The sequence below is a fragment of the Anguilla rostrata genome, chromosome 1 (genome assembly GCF_018555375.3).
Source record: "Anguilla rostrata isolate EN2019 chromosome 1, ASM1855537v3, whole genome shotgun sequence".
Classification (NCBI taxonomy): Eukaryota; Metazoa; Chordata; class Actinopteri; order Anguilliformes; family Anguillidae; genus Anguilla; species Anguilla rostrata.
In genome coordinates this window covers 62,168,924-62,196,108 of record NC_057933.1, presented here as the reverse complement: position 1 = coordinate 62,196,108, position 27,185 = coordinate 62,168,924, and the positions used below count along the sequence as shown (strand labels likewise).

The 27,185-nt window shown below is 45.1% G+C and overlaps 1 protein-coding gene across 8 annotated transcripts in view; it reads left to right on the top strand.

The window, feature by feature from the left end:
- The window catches only part of fhod3b (formin homology 2 domain containing 3b), a 168,219-nt gene that overhangs the window by 90,340 nt on the left and 50,694 nt on the right, over positions 1-27,185 (top strand). For all 8 annotated transcript variants that reach the window (XM_064347897.1, XM_064347880.1, XM_064347886.1 and 5 more), the window contains exons 5-7: positions 4,268-4,373; positions 22,437-22,531; positions 26,992-27,103. In XM_064347897.1, coding sequence (XP_064203967.1) covers positions 4,268-4,373; positions 22,437-22,531; positions 26,992-27,103 — 313 coding nt within the window. The remainder of the gene's footprint in view (positions 1-4,267; positions 4,374-22,436; positions 22,532-26,991; positions 27,104-27,185) is intronic.

Below are 27,185 nucleotides of genomic sequence, written 5' to 3'. Positions count from 1 at the left end.
AAAAACTATGCAAAAATGCAAGCCATGCATTTTGAAAATGTGTACATAGTATTTTTTTATATTTATGTCTCAATTTTTTATGTTTTGCAATTTGCTTATATATCTTAGTAATTATACACACCAATACGACCATCCCCATTTTCCCTATGTGTATTTGTACTATATGTATACATGTGTTTGTAAGCATATTTGTGAATGTGTCTGCATGCGTGAGTGGTCACTCCACTTCATACGTTATCCCCAAACACACACACATGCAAACACAAACACCAGCATGCGTGTACACGCACATCATGTTCCCCTTCCTGAAGCCAAGTGAGGAACTGGCTCTGTGAAAGTCAGGTGTGAGGGGGGCAGACGGTTTTGTCATCAGGCAAACACTGTGGAAAAGATGGAGGCAGAGAGACAGGGAGCTGTCACTAGAGCATTTCTGTTTTCTGGAAAGATCTGAAAAAAATGTTTTGTGTAGTATTTATTAAATAACACGTTGGGAACAACAGGGGAATCTTTCTGCGTCTAATCTGACGTCTAATCTGTTGTTCGTATTTCTGTTTTTAATTCCGGCTCATTTTGGATGGACCATGTCCAAGTTGTTATTTTTATCACTCACTTTAAATATCTCCACGCCCATGCGTAGGACGGAACGACATCCGCAGCATCGTCAGTCAATATGTCACTTTGCATCCAAGCTTCAGGTGCATTTAGACTGGCAGCAGTGCCAGCTTTCCGGTAATGAGAGTGCGCAGTGACATTGGAGAGCAATCGATGACGGGGGGGACACGCTGCATTAAGCCCAGCCTGGGATGCGAGGCTGCAGTATACGGCTTCCATTACTGTATTGAACATAAAGGTTTGTTGAGTGCCTGGAACAAGGGCACTGTGTACACAGTGATAATGAAACAGCCCTCATCTGTGTTCTGTGTAGCAGTGGAGCAGTGTCAGCGTAGGCTGCCTCAGAGGCTATTGCTCTGCTGTGAGTAGCAGAGGTGTAGTTGCAGTGTAGTCTGCAGCTCAGTAACGGATTCTTTGCACTGGGGCTAATTTGTGTAGCAGTTGCATAGTTTCTGTGTCAGGTTGTTTTGTTATCTATGTTACGTGCCTATTTCCTGAATGTGCACTTGTGTGTCATGGGATTGTGTACTTTGCTCTTTGAGTGTGGTGATTCCTCTGCAACAACAAAAGTGTAGTTATTTTGTAGGTTAGAGCTTAGTGTAATGGCACTGTAGCTGGCTTGTGGGTTCTTTGTAAGTGAGGTGTATTAACTCTATGGGCCACTTTTCTGTGTTGCAGTTTTATAGTTGCTGTGTTCGGTGGCTTTCCTGTGTATACGGCTTTAGTTGCTGTATATGTGGTGGCTCTATGAAAGGTGGTGTAGTTGTTGTGTGGTGATATATTGTGGTAATGTAATTTTTGTTACGGGAAACAGAGGGAGTACTCCATGAGGACTAGTTGTTTTTTACTCGAGTAGGGGATGGATAGCTAATGTTTGGATGTCATCTTGGTTTATGGGTTTTACAACCTGAGGAAACAGGTTTATTTTTCCCTGTGAGCCTCTGTTACGAGTTTAAGGCACGACCCCTCCACCAAGGTCATCAGCAGCACAGTGTCTGAATGGTTTATGCCTTCAGATCCTCGCTTGTCACCACTCATCATCTGCTGGAATCAGTCACTCCTGCTGATCCTCTTCACTGCCCACCAGGGATAAAATGACACCTGCTGACTTATCATTTCAACTGGAAATTATTACGGATTCATTAAACCGAGGAATTCAACAGGAATGAAAATCACGCTCTGACCGGAAGTTTAGCAGCTGATTGGCTGGATGGTCGTTCTAACCCTGACCAAAATGATGAACTTGTAAACATGCGTTTCTATCCATGCTGTGGTTGTGCTGTATGTGCCTATAGCCAAAGGAGGAGGATGCGAGTGAAGCCTCAGTAAATCACCGTGGTGTGAGCAGACTTTGCCCAGGCTCTGGGCCTTTGGGTGCGCTCCGTCGTCAATCAAGCCACGACACAGATTGCTCTCAGAGCCTCGTTTGCCGCTAATTTAATGAGCTCCCAGTGTCAGGGAGCAACAGGCTCCTAGCAACCAGCAGCTCACCCGGAACAAAACATGGCTCCCAGGGAGACAGGAAATTGTGTAGTCGGAGCGGGCTTGGTTAATTTATCTCTGCGGAGGCCGTGAGCGGGAAGGTGAGTGTCCCAGTGCCTCCCTCTCGCACAAACACGTCCGTATGAAAACACAATAAAAAGTCACCTGTTTCATCGGAACAGACGTGTCAGAAGTACAGCGCTAGATTAAACGTGAAAATTCCGCCATTTATTTTAACTTCGTTCAGATAACAGTGCTGATGATTGTTATCGGTAAGTAAAAAATATTAGTAATTATGATGGTCAATATTGTACAGGTATATATTTTTTCTGTTGTAAATCAATGTGCAAAATCTGGTCAAAGCAAACACAGGAAAAGGTCTGATTTACAGCTGCCGTTAGAATGAAGGCAACAAAATGGAGGAAGGCCATCATAAATCAGATGTGTGTGAATGGGAAAGCAGCCATGGCATTGCTTCTGGCTGTTATTGCTCTTTACAAGCTTTATTTGACTATATATAAGACTGAGGAGGTTGGTGATTTACAAACAGAGGAGGCTTAGAACTTACCTTTAAATTTGTATAATCATTCTTGTAATTTTTTTGTGTTTAACAAAGTTTGTCTTCTCACAGAGGTCTCGTGGGGAGTTTACTTACATAACCTCTCAAACCAGTGGAGCGCAGTCATTTATGGGAGCTATCAGAGGATTAGCAAACAAACCACAGTCCTGATATTGGCTGTGCATCTCCAACCTCATATTTCTAACTCACCGTTTTAAAGCCAGGTGCTTTATCACTAGCACATTACTACTTATCTTTTTCTACACCTACTTTGGATTACAGATGGATTCTGACATTCATGGACAATGGTCTGATTTGTCATCAAGGGTACATGGGATTTTATTATTCAGCATAAACACCAACTGTAGGTTTGTCACCAGGAAGTCCTCAAGAGCTGTAGTCCAAGGACGAGTGCGGGGCCTGTGCAGGCACCAGCAGCTGGGTGGGGTGGGCTGTGCTAAAGGGGGGTGGAGACTTCAGATGGGAAAGGACTGAAGGTGCTCTCAACACCTGTATGCGGAGCGAATGTTAAAACTGCAGAAAATGAATGAGCAGCGTGTCATAGACTGTCTCCCGAGGTGTTGCCGTAGCCAGCTTCAAAGCGGCCTTAATTAGCATGCTTGGGTCCTGTCTGCGATGTGTAGCCTGCCCGGGCGGTGTTTGACGGCCCAGCAGAGTGCGTGACCCCGCTGCCTAACGAGAGAGGGAGTCACTGCGCTGGTCTCGGCTCGTGAGTGCCTGCCGTGCATCTGGTTTGTGTGAAGTGCAAATTATTAGCACAGAACGGGATATTTTGGGCCAAGAATGTCCGTCTACCCCTCTCTCTTTCTGTCTGTTTTTCTTAATGGCTTTCATTTAATCTGTTTTTTTTTTTTCCACTGTCGCACACAATGATCAGCTTCATCAGGGAGGCAGATGAGAAATGGACATGTTTTTGTTTGGTCCTCGTTCGTTTTGTGTTTAATCCTTTAACCCCTTTGACGCTGTTCTCACTCACAAATCAAACCCCTGTTTCCATGGGCCTGACCTGAGGAGAGACAGACAGGAAGTTGAATTTGTATATTGATTCTTCTCAACTGTTTCCCTCCCAGACGTATCAAGCTTTAAGTGCTTCATATAGAACAGAGACACACCTAAACCAGGGGATATCCTGCCTGGGTCCTCTTACACCGCATATAGAAGCCTTGCTGGAACCGAGACAGCATTAACACCACAGGAAATCAAATCTCTACAGTTTTGAGATTTTTATTGCTATTTATGGAATGGGATTCATTCCATTATTGTTACAAATTCCATTCCAAATTCCTAGTAAAAAAAACATATTAAGGATCAACTGAAAGGTAGAAGGTAAGCTACCGATTGTTTTTACTCACCAAACATGTTGACGTCGATCAGACATCTAACCAACATCGGTCATGGAGGTCCATATGATATCGATTAGTGGTGCAAAAATGGCAGTAGAAAGTAATGAGAGTACAAAACACTGATCTATTGTAGGTATATGGTGTCATGACTCTACGCTGATCAGAGTGTACACGTTTAAGCAGAAAACGATATATATATACGATATATGAACAAACATCTGACCCAAAGTGTCTCACCACTTCCCTACAGGATGACAAGGACCTCGTCCATGAGTTTGTTGTGGCGGAGGGACTGACATGCTTGATAAAGGTGGGAGCTGAGGCCGATCAGAACTACCAGAACTACATCCTCAGAGGTAATACACTTCCTTACATATCAATCATTGTTCATTGGTTGCTTGACGCTTGCTGTCAGTTGTTACTTGCATCTGCTCTCTGAGTATAATTTCAACCATAGATTGTCTGTGCTGAGGGTATTCACGGTATAACTACTGCATAATGTTCTTTTAAAAAATCATAGATGTAATCGGGTTACAAATTCCACCTCCATCTGACTTCTGGTTATGAATAGTGTGGACAGGCTGGTTGGGTGTTGGGCAGGGTTCGATAAAAGCTGAGCCAATAGGTGACAGTGCCATCATACTGCTTACTGCAATGCATTGTGGGAGAAGACTTACTCCTTAAACGGATGCCAAAACCACGTTTGCTCACATCAAATTATGGTAGCCACAGTTGCGGCATTGTTTTTATACCAGAAATCAATAACACACGATTTCTGAGCAGGAATAGTCAGTGAGGTTACTGATGGATTACTTTCCTGGATACTTTGCCAAGTTATTCAAACTTTCAGTCTATATATTCAAGATATGAATTATGTATACAATGAAACCTGATATACATGAATCCATTTTAAAGGGGTCAGTGCTCTTGCTGATGTTACTTTGATGACCTTGGTATCCAGTAGACCACCTACAGCACAGTACACTCTTTCTTGTTTCATCATCAACTTTTAAGTCCATATGTCACATTAAGCCCATACGCATTATCTTATGTCTAAATCAGCCACAGGCCCATGTACAGCACTGCACATTCTCACAGTTCAATTATCCGCTTCATTGAGTGCAAAAACACACACACACACACATACACACACACACACACACACACACACACATACACACACACACACACATACACACACACACACACATACACACACACACACACACATACACACACACGCACAGAGGTACTCTGACAGCATCGCTGAAGTAGCTAATGTGGCAATATTCGGCCATTGTAACAGTTAATTTTTTATATGTCCCTTGTCCCCTCTCCGCCTTCCAAGTTCAAAGGTCAGACTTAAAAAGGCACTGGAGAGCCTCTCTGTTTCTGCTTCCACCAGCGCCCGTAGTAGAGGGCAGATCAGAAAATCTGAGCCTGAAGTTCACTACCGTTTCACAACCTGCTGGGAGAGGGCAGGTCACGCCTGCTAAACCGGCTGATAAAAACTTTGGCAGGATGTTGCAGATCATAAAAGCAATTCCTCCCTCTCTCTTTCCCCCTCTTGCTCTTTCTCTCATGCTCTCTGTCTCCCCCAGCACAAAGGTGGTTTTGTTACTTTATTGTTGGTTAACATCAAGAAAAACAGAGTTTGTCATTTATGACTATATCCTATATACTTTTATTGTTCAGGTTCAGAGGTGTTGTAAAATCTTATTTTTTTGTGTCAGAATATCTCCAAGACTTCAAGTAAGTTTTGGTTCTACAGCCGCTCTTGAACAAACATTTTTACACCCAAATATTATCAGGTTAGCATCTTCATGCAAAATGACAGGCTGGAATTGTCTTTGTTTGGTGGATGCTGAAGGAGATCTTCATACAAAATTTGATGCAATCCAAACACTTGCTTGTACTGATTTCGTCCCTACCATTTAGTCATGATTATTTGTTCATCTTGAAAAATGATCAGATTTCTTTCTCAATGTTTCATTTTCATTTTACGGCTAATTTCAACAGTAACAGTTTTTCACTGATTATTAGTTTAATTGATTGAGAGCTGTTGTTATTGGAAACGTAGGACGGTGTAAGGCAATATAAGCACTGTGCTGCACTGAGCTGCAGTGTGGGTCCCCCCCCCCCAGGACAGGGTGAGTCTACAGAGTACTGGCTCGATCTCCCCACTGTTTTTGTGAAAATGTCTACGCTCAGAGAACCCCCAGCGTGATTATGAACCCTGACCCCAGGCAGTGCTTGTGAATTTTAAAACACAGTCACGCAGTAAGAGCGATCAATCACAAACACATGCAAACACACACACACACACACACACACATACCAATAAGATGAAGTGCAGTGGAATCTGAGAAAAGTTTACATGAAGTATCTGTTCGGAGTATCTGTTGTTGGAGGGTCTGAAGAATGACATCACTAAATAGCTCATTCTTTTTCTTTTAAGAAGTTGATTAAAAGATCCTAATTTTTTCCATAGCTTTGTCGTTCTTGGGGTAATTTCACGGGCCATGTACTGTTTACTTCTAAGCCTACAGTATGTGCAGTATTTATTTATTAATTTCTTCATTCATGTATTTGTACCCCACCCACCCTGTTTCATCTCTGAAGAGCAACTTCAGCACACGGCCCTGTCGCCATGAGAACAGTACATGTTTATATCCTGAATGTCCCTTTAACCTGGTTAACTTTTGGCCTACTTTTGTATGACCAGCTGTGAAAATGTGGGACTTGGATCCTTTTTCTCTAACGCAGGCACGCGCAAATCCTCATACAAACACACATGCACACACACACATGCACGTTCGCACGCACGCACACATACACACCCACACACATGCACGCACATACACACACGCACACACGCATACACGCATACACGCACTCACATACACACACACACACACACACACTCGCACGCATACACACGCACACACACACACGCACATACACACACACACACACACACACTCGCACGCATACACACGCACGCACACACGTATAGACCCACACACATAAACACAGCGTGATGGAACACATGGCACCAGCAGCTCCGTGGTTCAGGCAGTCTGTGTTTACAGTCAGTATGCCTGTTGTAACACTGATGGCTCCCTGACTGATCGCCTCCTAATTCAATAACGGAGGTTCCCCTGGCGGGACGCAAGCGCAGGACCCTGGGATCTTACCCTGCAGCAGGAAGCCAAACCAAACAATGGAAAGAGCACTTCCAAACATAAATCACCGTTTTAATATTCAGCATCGCTTACCCCCACCCTGTGGGTTCTCTCCCAAATTCTCACATCAAAGGTCTTCTCCACACTCAGAGCCAAACCCAGAACAGGGTTAGAGCAGGAATCCATCTGCCTCCTGCTCAGCTGTCTGGACCGTGTTAAAATCCTCAGGCCAGAATTCTATTTGCGTAACACAGAAAAAGCTGGTCTAACGAAACATAACGTCATGTCATGTATCAATTAAAACACGTTTTCTGCACTGCAGATAAATTGGGGGGAGTTTCAGGAGCTTGTGTAAGTGTTTTGGGTGTTATGTTTGTGATGTTTTCTCAGCTTGGGGGCCTTTTGAGTGCCTGTCCCATTGCTGGGACCTGACTGTTTGGGTTCTCATCTTTGTGGAAGGGCCTTTCTCCCTCATTACTCTAATGGTGTGAATGTGGCTGTGGCCCCCAGGGCAGGGGCCCTCAGGTCCGCAATCACTCAACTACCCTCCATTCTGTCCCCTCCACTGGGGGAGCCTGCCTGTGTCAGAACACAATGCAGAATATATAAAAATATCATACACCTTTACAGTACAAGCTGTAATGTAAAATACATGTGCTACACTGTGCAGTGCTGTGTACAGCTGCTGAGTTATGCTTAATGAGAACTGGTTCATAATTCAGATGTTTCCATGGGCCATCATAGATCTTTTCTGTATGCATGAAAGAATTGCGGATAGTCTTTTTGTACCATGCCAATTGGACCAGTTCAGGGTGTACTAGTATGCAGACAATGAATTCATACAAATATGTGATGCAAAGTGCAGTAAATGTGTGCCTCAGTCACCTTTCCTTGTCAGTTTGATGTGGAGTTAAATGGCAGACAAAGTCAGCCTGATGTTGAGCTGGACTATCCAGAGAACGGCAGGTTCAAATCCTGCTTCCAAACACTGTTCCCTTGAGCAGTGTGTGGTTGCTGTAGCAGCTACCCTGCTATGCTCAGTACAAGGATAAAATTTCAAATTATTCAGAAACTGAGTCATACAATGACTGGCTTGTAATTATCTAATAGCTGCGGGATATCAGTATGAAACGCTGTGCCTAGTCTGTACTCTTTGTTTATACCTGCCGTCCTGCATGCGGGTGCTTCTCTATCAGCTGGCCATTATGGCAGCAGTTTGGCAGATGCCTGACAGGTTGGTTCTAAAAAGTCCCAGGAAATGAAAGCACAGAACGATGTGTTCACATTGCTGTCAGCACAGTCACAGCATTGTGTCTGCCTGATGCCGTTAGCATAGCTGTCATAGAACATCCTCATTAGGGACAGTAGCAGAGGTGCACCTTACCTGATGCTACAAAGCATACCCATAATGCTTCAGTTAGCATGCCATCACTGCTCTATGTGCTCAGAAGATAAACATGCAGTGTGTCATGACAGCTGGGCTTGTAATACAGTACATCTTGTATGTAGAGTTAAATCATTGTGTGGGAAAATTAGTATTAGGATGGGTTTAATGTACTATGTGACCCATACCGGACTCCTACTTTCCCTCTGTCTCTCTGTCTCTCTCCCCCCTCAGTTCAGTTCAAAGTGCTTTATTGGTAAGATAGCATCACGCTGTGTGTGCTGCCAGAACATAAAAAGTAATAACAACATATCATCATCACCACTGTCATATAAGAATAGAATCCAAGATAAAACAAACATTACAGGATAGTGATTAGTAGTGAGAGGAAATAATAATAAGGAGAAGAAGACCAAGAAGAAGATGAAGAATGCATTATGACTGTCTTTTAGATTTTATCACTTGTGTGTATCCTGTTGCCAAAAACACACAGCTTCTTGCCTTTCCCTGGAGGATCCTCTTTTTTCCCTCATTACTGGCAATGAAAATGGGAATGTTAAAAGAAAAACTCTTTCTCTCTCTTTCTCTCTGTCCCCCTCCCTCCATCTCTCTCTCTCTCTCTACATCTCTTTCTCTGTCTCTGTCTCCCTTTCACTGTTTTTTTCTCTCTCTTTTCTTTCTTTCCCTGTCCTTTGCTGAGAATAGGCGGTATACCGACCTGAGATACCCTGGTTTTAATTACACGCTTGTTACAGTTCAGCTATAAGAGCTATAAGTTAAACCACCTTGACTTCCTCACTGTAGCTGTGCTGTGGGGCCTGCATTGGGGGACGGACCTGAGCACAGATGTGTGCGTGTCACAAACCTCAGGCTCACTCTGTCTGCGTGTATCACAGCTGCGCAGAGTAGTATTCCACCATTACAGCACACAAAGAGTTTGACCATCAGTGCTTATTTCCATGTTAATGCTAATGTACTGTATAATGTGTCAGTGGTATTTCAAAACAGACATAATGTCTGATAAATTTTGAGCTTACTATAAATATGCTTAACCAATATTATGGCATTTTGTTTTAGCATTTGTTATGAGAAACTGTATTCAGCCTAAGGAAAAGCAATATTGTCCTACTTCATATCTACCATGTTGTATCTATAGATGCCCTACCACATACCTATTACATCCGGTCAATTCACTTCTTATTGGCTTGTATCTTGTACGAGGGAGTTTTAATATAACAGGCTGAGGTAGGAAGTGCATTTTTGAAAAACAAATTTGATAAATATAGCTGTCGCTGTATTTTTGGATTGTTATTTTTCCAAAATTGCTTGTCTTGTATTTTTAAAATAATTTTATAGGAAGATTATGGGTTTTTCAGAAGTTCACAACATGATACTTTATCAGCAAAGGGGCAGCAGGAAAAACGTGATGAAGGTAAGTGTAGGATGTGTGTAGGAGGATGTCTGAAGCGCTGTAAACACACTCATGTAAGATCAGCAGAGTGATCCGGCATACCTGCCGCAGAACAGAAGCATTCCTGTTTGTTATAAACGCGCTGAAATACACTCAGATTATTCATGTACTGTGGACCGGTCCCAGGTTGAAGATTTCCAGTGTTTTAAGTGGAAGGCCAGGCGTCGCTTGCTTGGCGGTATTGTTGGCGGTCCTGCTTGGAAACAGTGCGTATTGTGCAGTCTGGCGGTATTATAAGCTGTCTGTCCTGGGGGGAGGCCGCTGCGGCCCGTCACTGAGTAAACATTTCCATCCCGTCTGACTGGCCCGCTCGCCCGAGCGCGTACGCGGCTACGCGCGCTCCGCGGAAAACCCAGCGCGCGAAAAACCCAGCGCACGAGAAACCCAGCGCGCGGAACCCGGCTGCCCCGCAGCGGGGCGGCCCATCGGGGCTTTCCCCGCCTTCCTGCATCCCGAGCCCAGTCAGGGGGAATCTCCCGGCTTGGCACTGCCACTCCCGCCGAATGAGAAAGAGGGATTATAATGAGATCCCGTGGGATCGCAGGCGTACTTTCCGCTCGGACTTGGGCAGCTCTACCCGGGGCTCCTGGCTCCGGTGTGCAGCCCTTCACCGGGAACGCGACTGGCTTTCCCGCGTGCTCTCGCAGTCGTTTGTCTTGGTTGTCAGCAGGAGTGGGTTAGGACAGGGAACTCCTGGCCAGGGGAAGCACTCTCCGTATCTGATTGGGCCGCTCTTTGATCAGAGCCATTGTTAAAAATGAATTATGTAGCTGGGTTAACTGGAAGGCATTAGAGTTGAAGACCATCTCTGGAAAATGTGGGGCCACCGCTGGTCGAGACAGGAGGAATGTGATTTAATAGGATTAGAGTGAGGTCCAGTCACATCGCTGATGTCATGCATCTCTCAAAGATGATGTAATGGTGATCACCTTCTATTTAATCCTCTAAGAAGTATGTGGAGTATTCTCTTGTTGGGCGGCAGGTGCCCAACTGTAGGTTCATTTACAGTGTGATGGCCCCATTTTTACTAATTCTTTCTTTAAAGATTATTGTAGCTGCCACCATGATGTACAGTACTTTGTCCTATAGTGCTATGTCAGTAGATGCTACATACTATGCTTGAAACATGTGAAATTAGACATTTAAATGTTGCCCTTGCTTTATTGTTTTTTTATTTGATCATTGCACCTAAAAAGGATTATAGTTAGAATAGTTATTAAATATTATATCACAATAATCACTAAATTTATTAAGTCATGTTATAACATCCTCAGGCGGCTCTCCTGCAGTATATATCTGTGAAAAAAGGATAGAAGAGCAGCTTAAATATTGAGTCGGTCTGCGCTGGAGTATCCAGACACAAAAGGCCCGAGTGATGTAAGCCATGCATTCAGAGGGAGCCGCGAGAGCCCTGGGACTGCATACTAAACAGTGCGCACAGCAGCCGGAATGCTCTAGCCAGCATCCTGAGGCCTGTTTGCTCCTGCACTGATGGGCGTTTGGGCTTCTCCGGGTCTGTGTGCTCTCCTCCCCCCGCATTGTGTGTGTGTGTGTGTGAAGGCGGGTCCTCATCCATTCATCCCGACACGCTAGCCAGACCCCATCTGAGCCCAATTCACGTCCCCCCGCCTGACCTACATTCTGCCAGCCATTAGGTTTCACTCAAACGGGCTTGCGCAAAAAAAGCTTTCCAGACTCCCCATCTCTCTCTTCCCCTCCTCCGTCCTTCCTCTCTTCTCTGGCATTACCTTGGCTCGTTTTTTTTTTCCCCGAAACACTTTTTTTTTAATGACTAACATACAAAACTGATTTATGAAAATAAATGAAACCATGTCACTGCCTCCTTTTATCTTTTTATGTGAGTTGTCGTTTGTGTTCATCCATCATTTAAAGCCTGATTGTTAGCATTAATTATTTACCAATGTCATTTCTGAGCCAGAAGGTCTTTAGACGTGTAATTTGCAACCTCTGTGCTCTGGCGTTGTGCTTTCTTATTGTTGTTCCCATTAAAGGAGAACCTTCAACTTTGACCTTGAACACGGTAACTTATCCAGTCTTTCCTCTGGGACCCACGCTTGTGGTTGACTTTCATATTTGTGTTTTTTCTCTTCTCCTTTTTTTTTTGGGAAAAATGTTAGCTTTGCAGTATCAGTTGCTTACGTTAAGCCCTTCAGAACGAGTGCTCCGTGCGTGCTTTAGTGGGTCTCTCACTGTTAAAGGGTTTGACCTGTGAAATGTGTGAAAATGACATGTGTCAAAACTGGGTCTCGTACGTGTGTCACAAGAGCGCATATCAGAAACACATGGACCCGCGGAAAGAACGTCTGTCCGGCATTTCCTCGCAGGAGATTAAGAACATAAATGGCCTAATAACTTCTCATAATAATCCATCAGACATGGAAGGGCGTGATCTGACCCAGGCGTTTCCAGAGGGGGTGTACTTTTCGCCCCCAATCGCCTGATAAAACAAGAGGACCCTTTCATGCGCAGCGAAAACATCCACCCAGAGTTTCTCCGCGAGGCTTGTGATTGACAGGACTCCAGAATGAAAGCGACGTACTGCGCGTTATCTTTCCTGTGGTTTTCCTGCTCTTCTTTTCTGCCGTCGTCTCACTCTTCTTCCTCATTTCCTTGCTTTACCTAAGCGGTTCTGGACGATCGAACAGTCGTGCGCTCGGCCCCTGTGTTGAGCGCGTTCGCTTCAGTGTTTGTTTTGGTGAGAAGCGGTCCGTGCGCATGTGTGCGGGCGCACTAGCGTGCATGTGAGGATTCCCTTATTAAACAGCGGGACGGGGAACATTAGGGGGGAGAGCGGGATGGTTAACAGATGGAGGCAAATTAGAAAAGGAAAAACAAGGAAAGGAGTTTTAAATATTTAACGGAGTGAAAGGGGACCTCCCGGCCAACACAGCCGAGCCTGTTAGCCGCTCGCCGCGTTGCGGATGACGAATGGCTGCCGTTAGCCTTGACCGTGTATGGTTTCAGCATATGGCAGGCCTGAGCGGACGCCACTACCGTTCTCCAAAGTGCCGTTACAATTTACAACAGCTCAGCTTACAGCGCGTTTTATAAGGCTGCATAGTGTCATGCAATTACTGTTCTCCAAAGGCCAGTTTGAGAGGAAGGGGAGAGAGCGTAAGATAGCGTAAGCGTTCTGCCTCCCTCTGTTTTTCTTTTCTCTGCATAGTTTCCTTTTTAAGACGTATCGCGTTTCCATTGCATTATATTTTCCGTTTAGACGTGAACGCGAGCCGTCCGGTCGTCTCTCAGCGCTCTCCCATAAGCGAACGCGAGCCCTTTCCCCGTATGATTCCTGTGCGCTGCCCGGCACGGTATGTCTTATCTTCCTTATCGCTGTGCGTTAACATTGTGTCTCTCTCCTCCACTTCAGCCGTGGGTCTGGCTTTAAGGTCATGAACAGAGTCCTAACCGTTCCTTTCATTTCTTGGTAAATGCGTGACTGGGTCCCGGTCGCTGTCACACCTCCGCGTGTCAGCTGAGACGAGGTCCTCCTCAGGGAACAGATAAAATTCACCCCCCCAGCCCGCGGAGCGCGCTCATTGCTCTTGACGTGAGTCTGGTCTCGGCGGCTCTGTTTGGAAATAAACAGGCCTGATTGGATGTGTGCCTGCAGCGCAGGAAAGGGGTGACGGACGAGCGGGGCGAAGCACGGAGACGGGAGCCGGTGATTTATGGAGCGTCGCATTAGGAGGACGGAGGGGACTCTCGCACTGACTGTTTCAGCGATTAGCGCCGCGGACGCTGATTAGCTAATGAAGCGCCCACAGAGGATTCACCGGGCCTGAGCGCAAATCACAGAGCGGGGGTTAATTCATCCTGACTCTTAAATATGTCCCCTCAGAGGAGGGAGAGGCTAAATAAAACCCAAGTTAGAGGAAGGAAAAGAAGAAAGGGATGACGAGAAAGAGGGAGAAAAGTGCAGTTTTTCGGTATCACCGAAAGAGGACTGTGATTTTCTGTTTCTTTGTCAGCACCAGTGCTAGAGGCTCGCGATCCTGTGAAAGGTTCAGACACGAGGCACAGGACCAGCGATGCAGGACTTCATGGCACCTCCACTCGTGGACAGCTCAGCTCTGAGATCTTGTGCCCTGTAATGAGGGCCAACCCCCCCCCCCCCCCCCCCTCTGTTTTTACATCTCTCACAGAGCGGTGAGTGCAGGGGGGGCTCTAATGCAGACCAGAGCCAGATAAGAGCCTGTTAGTTGTATTGTAAAGGATAAAGGTTTGGCTGGAGCCCCAAACCCTTCTAAAATAAATGTAACACACTGACAGTTTCAAAGCTTGGCTGACCCACTTTTGCTGAGATTTACGTGTGAAACAGGGGAGAGGGTGGGACAGAGTGGACAGAGAGATATGAGAGCCATCACACATGCACACACATGCACCTTCACACAGTCACATGCAGACACACACACACACAAATATACACACACCTACATATGCACCTTCACACACTCACATGCAGATGAACACACACATACCTTCACACACACACACAAATATACACACACACATACACATATACCTTCATGCACTCACATATGCAGACACACACATGCGTGCACACACGCACACACACACACACACATTCCTGCTGATGTTTGTGTTGTCATTCCTGTGCTGAAAGGTTTCTCACCTCGTTGGACATGGAAAGACACTTTACGGTGCATTCCTGGTGGATTACTCTGTAATCGCTGCGGTTTGTGTCTGAAGGCGGAGAGCTTTGAAACGTGAGTCCCAGCGCTAAGAGGCTGGACTGCGCCTCAGGTTTGCTTTTCCATAAACGCTACAGCAGTGCGTTACAGGAGCCGCGCTGAGCGCACAGTCACACGCCAGGCTCCCCTGCTGCGTTCAGAGGCTGGCCTGATGCTCTTATGTAATCACTGATCACTAGCACCGTCAGGCGCATGTATGCACATGCACAAAAACATTCACACGTACAAACGTGAGTTTCTGTTTTACGGTCAAGAATTCAGAATTCTTGTATTGTGTTGCATACAAAGACTGAAGATAGTGCTTGGTTGAAAAGTAGTAGGTGCTTTATTCCTTTTTACCTCAGTGCAGAGTGACTATGCTATAACATATACACAAATGACTGTGGGTTGTTGGTTTACATATTCTTGGCCCATTACCATTTGTGCCCTTGAGCGAGATATGTAACCTTACAGCTGTATGCAGCTGTGTAAATGAACCATGTGACACATGTGAGAGCACCTGCCAGGGAAATGGCCTAAAATCATAACATTGTGCATTTTACTGATTTAATGCATGTTCCCTGTGCAGGTCGAGTGACAGCAGTGTTCTGGTCAAAAGGAAAGTAGCCCTGGGCAAGGCTTTTGCTGAGGAAGTATGTAATGTTAAAATGGTGATCTCTCATTGTCCGTGATGCTCTGCTACTTTCCCTCTCGGTGGGATAATTTGGGTCTCCGTGGCGCTGTGGCTGCGTCGGGGGGGGGAGGGCAGAGCTGTAATTACTCCTCTAACGACCCTCATTACCTCCCCCTCTGCTCTCGCCCCGCGCTTTATTACACCCCGCTGTTTTTACAGAGCGCATTCCTGAGGGGCCCGCCAGGCAGGTACGCAGGTGTGCGGCTCCCATGAGGAGACGGCCGCGCGAGAGGGGCGTGGCTTCCGCACACACCCACACCCACACCCACACGCACACCCCATACCCACACCCACACCCCACACCCACACCCACACCCCACACCCACACCCACACCCACACCCACACGCACATGCACACGCACCCCCACACCCACACCACACCACACCACACCCCACCGCACACCCACACCCACCCCGACACCCACACCACACGCACACCGCACACGCACACCCAACCACACCCACCCACACGCACACGCTCTGCCGTCTGAGGAGCGTGGCATACGCTCCCTGTAAACATCGTTGAGCTGGCGCACGTGATCGCACAGGGACACTGGTACTGCGACGGGGCGCAGTTTTCTCTGGGCCTCCCTCTGCTCACCGTTCCAAGTCTTGCAGAAGGACTGAGGGCCGCTACCCAGCAGATGTAACAGATCTTAGTCTGGCGCTTTTCATGTCAATGGGCTCCAAGTACTGGTGCTTTTCACCTACAAAGCCCTCTATTGCTTTGTCTGAAGTTGGACGTGTTACAATGGAGATTTTGAGACTAGAGTAACATGTTATAATGGAGGTTCTCAGACTGTAAAGTGCAGTGCTTCTGTCTGACGCAATGGGTAATTATGGGTAATTAAATGTGAATAAGAAAAGTTCATTTGAATTGAGCAAAACGTCTTGGAAAAATTCCAAAAGGATTCTGCCATGATTTATAGATATTATACTATTAAGCTTTTACCGGCTACAGCTTAGCACTAAAAACATCTCTCTTTCTTTCTGTCAGCGGTATGGAGGGTAAAATGTGTTATTTCTAGAACACGAGTAGATAAAACAAACATTATTTAACTTTCACTCCTATGGGTCATTCCAAAACTGTGATATCAACAGGTAGTTTCTCTCTTTCACTGTCATTTCAGTTTGGTTTTTCACCTGCAATTAACATTCCTTAGTAGGCTTAGATACGTCTACCTTACCTCATTAACCTAAATTGCCTGTCTTTTGGCAACTGTATTTTCCCCCAGGGGCACTGTGGTGGATGTAGTCCCTCCTTTTGTCTCTGTCAGGAGTTAATCATGTTCGGGTCGAATACGCACCGATGTGGTCGGCTTTGATACGATCCCTTGTCTGCAGGCCGGGGGGGCTCTGATGTTGTCATGGCGTTCGAGCCGCGGTGGGCGGAGACAGGAGCGCGCGGAATGCTCCGGCTGACATGTAATTAGCCCTGATTGATAAAAGAGAAACGGCAGCCCCGGCAGCCGTCGCCGCACACCGTCGCTGCACCTGGCAACCTTGGCCCGTGCGTAGCCTCATGCTCAGGATAAAAGCCTGCCGCAGCGACCACGCCCAGCCCGGATGGAGGCCTACACAAGCAGTCCAGGACTACTTCCCTGTGGACATGGGAGCTGGGTCAGGACGCTGAGCAGGAGATGAGAGAGCACTTCAGGTTAAAACTCACAGTGTAGCCTACTGCTTTGCCAGGGGAAGGGCCAAGCGGACGCGTGTGAAAGAGCCATGTTTATGATGCTATAGTTCACTGTCTGAGGGAGCTGGTAGCGCATTCATTCCTTTCACGTTTACACAATGGTTTGGATTTATAGGCTCTTACTTTCAGTGCAGCTTGCACTGATTACATTGTAAAGGCCTTAGATCTCTGCTGAAGCAAGAGCATCTCTCAAACAGTGCAAAAGCAGAGCCTTAGCTGGCATGTGGACCCAGAGCCTCCTGGTCACAAGTGCTCTTCCTTAATCACTGACTCCTTACGTTAATTACATAAGCCACACTTTCTTACTCAGGACCCTTAAGGTAGTCCTAGCGGTGTGGCATGACCACAGCAGGCTGCCAGTGAGCTCTAAATCACTCCTGTGACCCTGCCCCTTTTGCGCTTCCTAAGTAAACTGTATCCAAGCCTGGGGGACTCATAGGGCCTGAGCGTTTCCCACTTTATGTGGCATGAAGGCAGCTAAATCTCTCGTGTTTTCTAAAAAGACCCGTTAAAATGAAGCAGGAGAGGTTTGAGCGAAGGTTCTGTTCAAAAGCACTCATTTGACTTCTGAGATTGGCATATTCCATTATCGCAGACTACATGTACTGCAGGATTAACTTTCTCTGATCATCCCTCAATTCACTGTCAAGGAAACAAAAACCGATTCCGCACCCCAGTGCTTGAATGTTTTGTTTCCAAATTCTGCTGTCACAGTTGTCCAATGATAACAACTCAACAATTAATGTGGATGAGCATCCTGGCAGGACCTCCAAATGAAAAAGAGATCTTTCAACACCTGCCCCCAAGAAGGAATATTCTGCTCTGTATAACAGCATTACTCATCCATTAACATTCAGCAAATATGCAGGTTTAATATGTTACGTATAGCAGCCACTTCAAAAGGGTTTACATGTCAAATGACTACTTGACAGATTGTTGAGTATGAAGGAACCACAGACATTTCCAGAGGGCTGTTTTCTGAGAAACCGGCTTTCGTTGGCATATACAGTGCCTGCACGCTTATCATTTATTGCTGTTCTGTGCATGGAAACATCCAGAATATGGATGGATGCATGTGATCATATGGAATGATTCATCACAATCTGCGGGAGCTGGGACAATATTGGGCCACAGAACATTAAGAATTGTACTCATGGTTTATGTGGATCCAGGAAAGTGAAATGCTTTGTGAGAACTTGGCGTGTTTTTGATATCGTGACTTTAACGGGCTGAAAACTGGCAGGTAGGAGGCTGGCAGAGGCTCAGAAATACATGCGGGGTATTGAACTGTGGGTTCACTTTTTCATCTGCCAATGATGTGTGGAGAGAAGTATAATATAAAGAAAAATGCTGTGTGTGAGATTACAGCTACAGAGTTATTAGGTGATACTCCATGGAGGGGTTTTTTCCATCTTTAATGTGTCCCCAGGAGATTAAATTTTTACCTAGCTTCAGAACAGTAATGCTTGCAGTTTAAAAAGTACATTGTAGGGGAGACCGCAATTTGTTTGTTACTTTATGTGTATGATATGCATCTGTATCGGGGTTATTATGCTTGTTAATTCAAATAAAACTGTTAGAACAGTTTCATTGCAGCGAATGGCTCAAATGGTGCTGATTGCCAGGGTTGCATTACTTATGAGGTTGAAGGCAAATGGCAGTCCGAGCCTTGTCACAGGGCTGGCCAGTCACTTGTACACAGATAAACTGTGCTCCTGTTCTCATAATGCTGAATCCCTCCCTGGATAATAGAGAGTAGTTATACTCATACAGGCTGTAGGCTTATTAAGGTGATATTGTGTACTACTCTGTACATCACTCTGTACATTTTGTCATTTTAGGGCCACTTAATTCTCAGGATCCCAAAAACACTCATGGCCCAAACTCAGTTGTCTTGAAGGGGGAGTAAGGGTGGCGGGTGGTGGGCAGTGGGTGGTGGGGTGAGGTGTTTTCATCTGTCTGCGGTGTGAACTGGTCACACTTTATGGGGTTTAGCCTCCACTGTCACAGGCCCCTGGGGTGTAAGATTCAGCAGGAAGCTGAATAAAGCAATGCATAAAATGACCTTTAAGTGTGGACACCCATTTTTTTCCCTGTATTCTGATTTTGAGCTATTTCCTGGGCAGAGACATGCACTCAGACAGAGAGAGAGAAAGAGAATGTGTATTCAGCACTGAAGTTTAGTATATTTAGAAAATAAAGAAAGAGACAGTCTTGTATAAGAAATAAAAATACATTCAGGTTCTGTCCAGACATGTTGTTAATATACTTCCTCTCCTGATTTTGGCCCTATTTTTTGATCTGTCCTGTGAAACAGAAGCCTTACCGGGCTGTTGCCCTCCTGCTGAGGTCCTGTTGAGACCCCCTGGCCTGCCATTATTACCTTATTTATGTATCCTGTTACACATGGAATCATGCCATAGTCTCAGAGTCAGGCTGGTCAAATATCTCCCCCCAGTTCGCTTGGGTCTGCTGGGTTAAGAAAAGAGAGGGGGAGGTGGTCTTTTTTCTTTGGCTGTCAGTCATTTTACTCTCACTTCAGATGTGGTCTGTTTTTATCCCTTCTCTGTCCATGTCTTTTTGGTCAGTTTACCCAGTCTCAGTTTTCCTGACCAGTAAGCATCTGTACACTGTTTGTGTGTGTGTGTGTATGTGTGTGTGTGTGTGCATCTTCCCTGGAACCAGACAGATCAGTGATGAACCTGATTTTTTTCTTTCTGCCATTGTGTGAATTTGTTTATATACTGCGTTAATGAGGTCACATGTGTGTGGGGATTGTAGAGACAGATTCGCAGGTAAGCCACTGGCATTGAAAAGCCTCAGGAGCACAAATATTCCAGGAATGTGATGTCGTGCAGTGTAATGTATACAAAGTGTGTGTGTGTGTGTGTGTGTGTGTGTGTGTGTGTGTGTGTGTGTGCGTGTGTGTGCGTGTGTATGCGTGTGCGTGTGTGTGTGTGTGTGCATGTCTAAGTGTGTGCCTGTGTTTTGTGGTTCCTCACTATAGTGTAGAGGTTGTTGTGCTTCCTCGCTCTCGCTATAGTGTGGCCTGCAGCAGGGTCGCACAAGAGCCCATATACTGTGAAACAGTGCCACCACTTGGAAGCCCCCTGCATTACATCCACAACATACCAACTGTCATTCAGAAACCTTCCATGCAAACTACTGACTGAACTATGGAACTTGGATGCAGTACCCCTCACCAAGAGTAACCAGGGTCTCCCAAACCTCATCTCATATCTGGGACAACTGAGTCCCTGCTTTGCATGAGATATTAAAGGAAAATAAGGATAATAATAGCTTGGCCAATCACAACAGCACAGTTTACTTTCATGAGGCCAAAATGCTGGAAGAGTCATAAAAGGAAAATAGACATGTGCACCCCCAGCAGACCCTTAATTTGGAATAAGGCAACATCCGTGATTTTGTACACTCTTCCGCAAGGTCAGAACATCCCATCAAATTTATTTCAGCTGAGCGCTGAGTGTTTATGTTCTCCTGTGTTCTCGCTGGCTTGGCCCCTGCTCTGCACAGGACACTGGTAATATACCCAGGGCAGAAAGGAGCCCATCAGCAGTATTGCAGCAAAGGCCCCTGCTCTCATCTCGCTAAGTCACTGTCTTTGATGCTATGTGATTACAGTGATTAAATGCTGCTCTGTGAAATGAATGCTGATGCAAGAACCTGAACACCAAGCTAACTGCAGTAGTGGGCTCTGGGGGGGTGCAGTAACACACCCCCCCTCTATATTTCTCTCTCTCTCACACACATACACATGCTTGCTCACTCTTTACTCTCTCTTTCACACATACACATATACACAGACACTTTTTGTCTCTTTTTCTTGCTGTCTCTGTTTTGATTGTTTTTCTTGTGCTAATTTGTCATTTTCTAGGTATAATAGCAAGGTTTGTTATTAAAAGTGAAGACACCTTTAAAGTGTAGAAAAATAAAAAAGGAAAGGTTTAAAAGCCATGAACATGTTGGTGGTGTTATGAAAGGGCTTTACACTCTGTAAGGAGCCTGAAAGATCTGGAATTGAGAGAACCCCAACGTCTCAGTTATGGTTCTGTAAGAGGCTCCAGCGAACGAGCCTGGAATTCCATCAACATTTGTCCTTAACTGCAATGCTAGATTACAACAGGACTTTTATTGCAGTCAGGGACCTGAAGATGAACTTGTTGATATCACAGTAATGACTCATAAGTATTGTACTAATCTACTGCCTTGCAGTATGTCATCTGCAGTGCATAAGGTTCGATTTACCGACTGTGTCTCTGTCGCCATCTCTCCCTCTCCCACCACCTCTATGAATCTGAATTGTGGGCACATCTGCAGGCACCATCGGGCAGCTGGAGCTCATTGCAGCCGAAACAAAGGCAACACAGTTTGTTGGGATCTGGTTACCATTGTTTTCTTGTGAAGGGGGATCCTCTGTCTACATGATCATTAATGCACATCTGGGTCACAGTGGGACCTGGTAAACCCGCCTTAGCAGCAGTGTGTGGCTGTGGCAGCCATTTTGCTTAGAATGAAGCTCAGTCAGCCACAGTGAACTGGTGCCATCTCAACCCATTTTTATAAGCATTCTCTTTTCTTTATTTAAATTGACACAGAATAAGCTTCCAAAATCCATAAACCATGTTGTTTATATTACATTGATCTGTCAGTCTCTCTGTCTGTCTGTCTGTCTGTCCATCTGTATGTCTATAAATGTATTTGCTTGCGTTTTACGTATTTATTGATCTGTCCTTGTATTCATCGTGTCCTTGGTTGCAGCCACACTAAAGCACATGATTTGTTGGATCCATGAGTGCATGTGAGTGTGTGGGTCTGTGTGAGTCTGCTAACGTGAAGCAGAGGACTTCCTGTATGGACTACATAAAAAGACAGTTGTGGTTTTGGGTTGTGTCATTGCCAGCACACCCTCAAGGCCACCACCTCTCCCTGGTTGGCCCACTAGCACCCCCCAGAGGAGGCGGTGGCCAAGGCTGCAGCTAGATCCTCAACGGAAGGAAAGTGGAAAGAGCAGGGGAACACAAAGAGTGATTTAATATCAAAAAGAGCCCCCTTACACACACACACACACACGCACGCTACCATTCTCACACTGGCTGAAAGTAATGGGCTCGATAGATGGACTTGTATAGCTCCTTGTGAAAAAGGCAGCAGCTCGGAGGAGGAACATGCACAGTTAAGAGAGCAGAACCAGTATGGAATGTGTTCAGTACGTTTAACGAAGCCCCGTCTCTTCCTCTCTGTTATTCTTTCCAGCGCTGGGACAGATCATGCTGTACGTGGATGGGATGAATGGAGTCATAGGTCACAACGAGACCATCCAGTGGCTTTACACGCTGATCGGATCCAAGGTACATCGCCCAGAGCACGCCGTGACATCACACTCCATTATTTATTAGCCTTAGCGAGCCTACTGTGGGTTGCAGGTTACTGTACACGTCCGTATATATTGGGTAACATATTTATACAGCTGGGTCCCCACGGGTGAAACACTCAATTCAGGAACACAACAGCATGAGCGCTACGCTGGTGACAGGTTCAGAGCCCCCGGTGCCACGCGAGCGTGCATCCAGACACATTCAGCACCAGCATGATGCTGCGCATGCATTGCACTGGCTTTACACTGCACTACTGGCATCATAAACAGATGCCCTGACGCAGAGTGAAAGCTCTACTGTGAATATCTGCTCAATTAATTTGTCTCCCCATTGGTGTGACTGGCAGCAATGGAGCTTGTAACCACTGGGTTGCAGGGCTGACTCGCACCTGTTCGACCTTCAAGTGGTCCAATGGGGGACAGCTGTGTAAAGTGACAATGTGCAAAACATAAACATTGTCAAGCACTGGAACAATGCAATGAAGGACCGTGTAAGAGACTGGTTAATAATTTATTATTATTGAAATATGATGGGAAAATGTGTGACACTGCTCAACTCTATTGTTAAAAGCAGGTAGGAGAAGAGGTGTAAAAAGTGTACGCAGCATGAACAGGAGAGACACTACCATACTCTGATGAGAGCTGTATTGTCTGATCAGTAGATTTTCCAGCTGTCAGCTCCACGCTCCCTCTGTCCTCTAGGCTTCCATATCTGGGAGGTTGTGGTTGATAAAAAGAGGCTGCAGTCCGGTTAATACTGATGTACTAATTATGGGTGTGCTGTCTTTCACCTCACACTATTCATGGAAATGCATGATGAGGCAGCCAGTCAGATGTATATAGTCTTGAACAAAGACAGAGAGACCTTTTATTGTTCGGTGAAGAAAAAAAAGAAAAAAGAGACGTTTCATTGATCAGCACACAAAGCGGAATCTCTGCTGGTAATGCTGAGTGCACATATTGCGGTTATTGACAAATGCAAGTTTAACACGCGTCAGGAGTGGGAAAGTGCAGAACTGAGCTGTGAATGATTCGCTACCTGAGTTTTATAATTGGGGAATTGGACTGGAGCCGTAAAAAGTGGCCACAGGGCAATGGCTGTCACTGATTGTTTTTTGCAGTGGTAGCTGTTTGCAGATTGCAGACATTTTTTAACTGGTGCCACAGCTCAAAATGGCCCAATTTCTGTTTCTGTCCTGCGTGTATTTACTGCGTAGTGCTTTTTACGGCTATTTAGCATCATATCATTCATGTAGCATAACTCTCTTGCTGCTTTACAGTGTGGTTGTAAAAGAACAGCCCGTTAGGATATGGAATTTTTTCTTTAGTTATTGCAGTTCCCTAATAGTTCTTACTATCCAACACTGAACTGTGAAAATCACAAAACCATTTGATATTAAATCAAAAATTGTGATGCATTATCCATGCCAATTGATATAATTCATAGGACCAGCTGAATACACTGGTCTGTTTGCAAGTGCCACCGATTAGACCAGTTTTGTCAGTCATTTGTGTGACATAGTCCTAATGAATTGGAAAGGGGGTGAGAGGGTCAGCCAAGGCCCTTGTCTAAGCTCTGGCGCTTTGGGCAAAGCTAGCTGAACACTGCTGGTTTTGTAGCATACAGTCATATTGAAGAGTAAGGCCGGTTAGTTTGGGTTAGTTTGGTTTACCTTAATCACAAATTACGCATTGCAGAGAGGGGAGGGACTCACATGCTGTTTGTACAAGTAGTAATGTTGTTTCGCTTTTCATCATTTTTTAATGGACGTTATTCCAACCTTTTTAAAGAAGATTTTCATAACGAATGCTCTGAAAATAATAATGTTATGTATGTTTGAGTTTTGATGGTGATTAAAATCTTGCTTGAGGCATTTGGTTCTCAACAAATTTTGTCCCAACAAAAACAAGAACTAATAAGATAAGGGCCATATTTCATCTTGAGCCATGATCTGATTCCTTGTCTGGTAATGTCTGGTTTTCTTTTGTAATTATGATCAAGTAGCTTCCAATTCAGAATCTTTGTGCCGCGGTTGCTTTTTTAACGATTGACACTATGGAAATGTGGATATGCTTCAGAACTTCGAGCTCCCTTCACTGAAACCCAGCTGCCTATTGGCCAGGTGTTGTTGTTATCTGTCCTCCTCTCTCTCTCGATCCTGCCCCAATCCTTGAGGCAAAAGTCGTGCAGTACATTTCCTGCCCAAACCGATTCTTCTCATCTCCTCTCTCACTTCCTGTTTCCCCCTCTCTCTAAACAACCCCATGTGTGACACGCAGGGATGGTTTTGATCAGAGGGAAGCTGGAAATCCCTCTGTGTCAGACACAAATCCCTACTGTATTCTTCAGTGTGCAAGTTTTTCTGATTCTTAAAAACCGTTTGTCACTTTATTCATAAATACAGTATACAGTATGAATAAATAAATAAAAAAGTTGGTAATTGCGCTACAAGGTTGAATTTGAATGAAATATGCATTGTAATAGGGTCTCAGACTATTTAATGGCATGCCTTAATTATATCCATCACATCAATCTTCAGCTTTAGTTATAATTTTGTATATGATACATGGTATATTCCTATCTGCTTATCCTTGAGGTAGAGGTTGCAATCTACAAGAAATTCAAAGTACAAGTTGGCTTTCCATCCATCATCAACATGTATTTTTCAGTTAGTGTTTAAAATGTGTTCCTTCTTTTTTATTGGCTTGTATACTTTCTGTGTTGTCTACATTAAATCCAGACAGATGTTCGTTGTTAAGTACTGATTATTGCAGTGTTTAAAATAGCTTTAAAGCTTGTTGAAAATGTGACAGTGAAGCCACATTTTTGCGGCACATGAGGAGGTGGAGGGTGACCTGATGTCCCGTATCGTTAAGGTGACACGTAACAATATTCAAAATAATGTGACTAGATAAATCATATGACTAGATAATATGGCTAGATAAATCATATAAACGCACAGGGTATGGTAGCATGAGGAACTTCCAAAAGTAATTCCGAAATCCTGTTTGCCTAATTAAAGCGGACTGAAATTTATTTGGTGGTGACAGAGAAATGAGCCCCGCTGGTATTCTGCTTGTGGAAATGCTCGTGGCCCTCTTCTGCTCCTTCAGATGTGGTTCCTGTCATCTGTCCTCATTGGAGTTGATTAAATGAAGATTCTGGGTGTATATATGGCACATACACCCCATTCCCCCCATATCAGATTTATGATTTGATTAAAGTGCTGGTAGTATCTGATAAGGAAAGACATTTGCCTGCAGAGTTTCCTCCCTCTTTAATGAACTCAGTGACTGTGCAGTCAGCGATGCTGATTTAACTTAAAGCCTGTGCTTCCAGACACAGAGCTGTGCTCTGTCACACTGATTTGTACCAACTGGAACACATTTCCTCACAAAAATCCATACAATATGAGTTATTGCAGTGTGTTTGTATGTGTGTGTGTGTGTGTGTGTATCTGTATGTGTGCATCACAAAAATCCATACAACATGAGTTACAGCAGTGTGTATGTGTGTGTGTGTGATTATGTTTTTGGGTTTCCGTCCCAGAAGGAATTTCTGGCAGCCTACGTCCAAAAAGCGATTTCAGTTATGAAAGTGCAGTTTTCATGCAGCAGATCTCACTTTAATATCACATACTGTAGTATATGTGCTCCTCAGTGTGTCTGCAGGGTCCAAGCAAATGGGGAATACTCAGACCATTCTGTCAGAACGCTGTATAGGGCTGCCGAGACTGCAGGGTAGGAAGTAGCCATCGAGTAGGGCGGGGTTTCAGCAGTGTCTATTATCACTAAATACTCATCCTGGTTTGATGTTGTTTTGTATTTATGTGAATATTTATTTGCACAAATTTGGATCCTCATTATCTTGGGAAAAGACACACAACAGTGTCCTTTAAAACTACTGACCTAAAATCTCAGCGTAAATGGGTATGTTCTCGAAAATAAACAAGCATATTCTATTGGACAATTGTATAAGGGTACAGGACCATGACTCCAAAGTTGGCAGCATTAGAAATTAGTCCGCGCTCTCAACGCATAGCCATCCCAGTTCATGCTTTAATTAGGCTGTCTGTGGATTTAATTTTGCTTTTCTGGAGTGGCAGTTATGAAGAGTCTCCTAGAACAATGGACAAGAGATTAAATGCCAGGGCTACCAGGAAGAGAGGCCCATTTCACTCTTACTTTCCCATGAGCCACTGTGGCTCCTTATCAGAGCCTTCCACAACCCCACAAGCAGGAACAAGTATGTTGCAAAGACAGATGACTCATCCCATATAACATGGCAGAAAGCTTATATGATACTTAAAAAGTACCTTGCTCCTCTCTCACGGGCCTGAGATGGGATAGTGCTCCTTATGTGGGAATATTAATAATCCAGACTCATGGTTGAGACGAGAGATTGATCCTGCGCTGTTTACTCCCCTGCCGCAGTTCCGCCTGGTGGTGAAGACGGCCCTGAAGTTGCTGCTGGTGTTTGTGGAGTACACGGAGCGAAACGCCACCCTGCTGATCGAGGCCATCAACGCCGTGGACACCAAGAGGAGTAAGAGACACGCTTTCAACACTCAAAACCTGCAGCATTGTCCAGGCCTCACTAGGCATTGTAGGAATTACGTACAGCATTG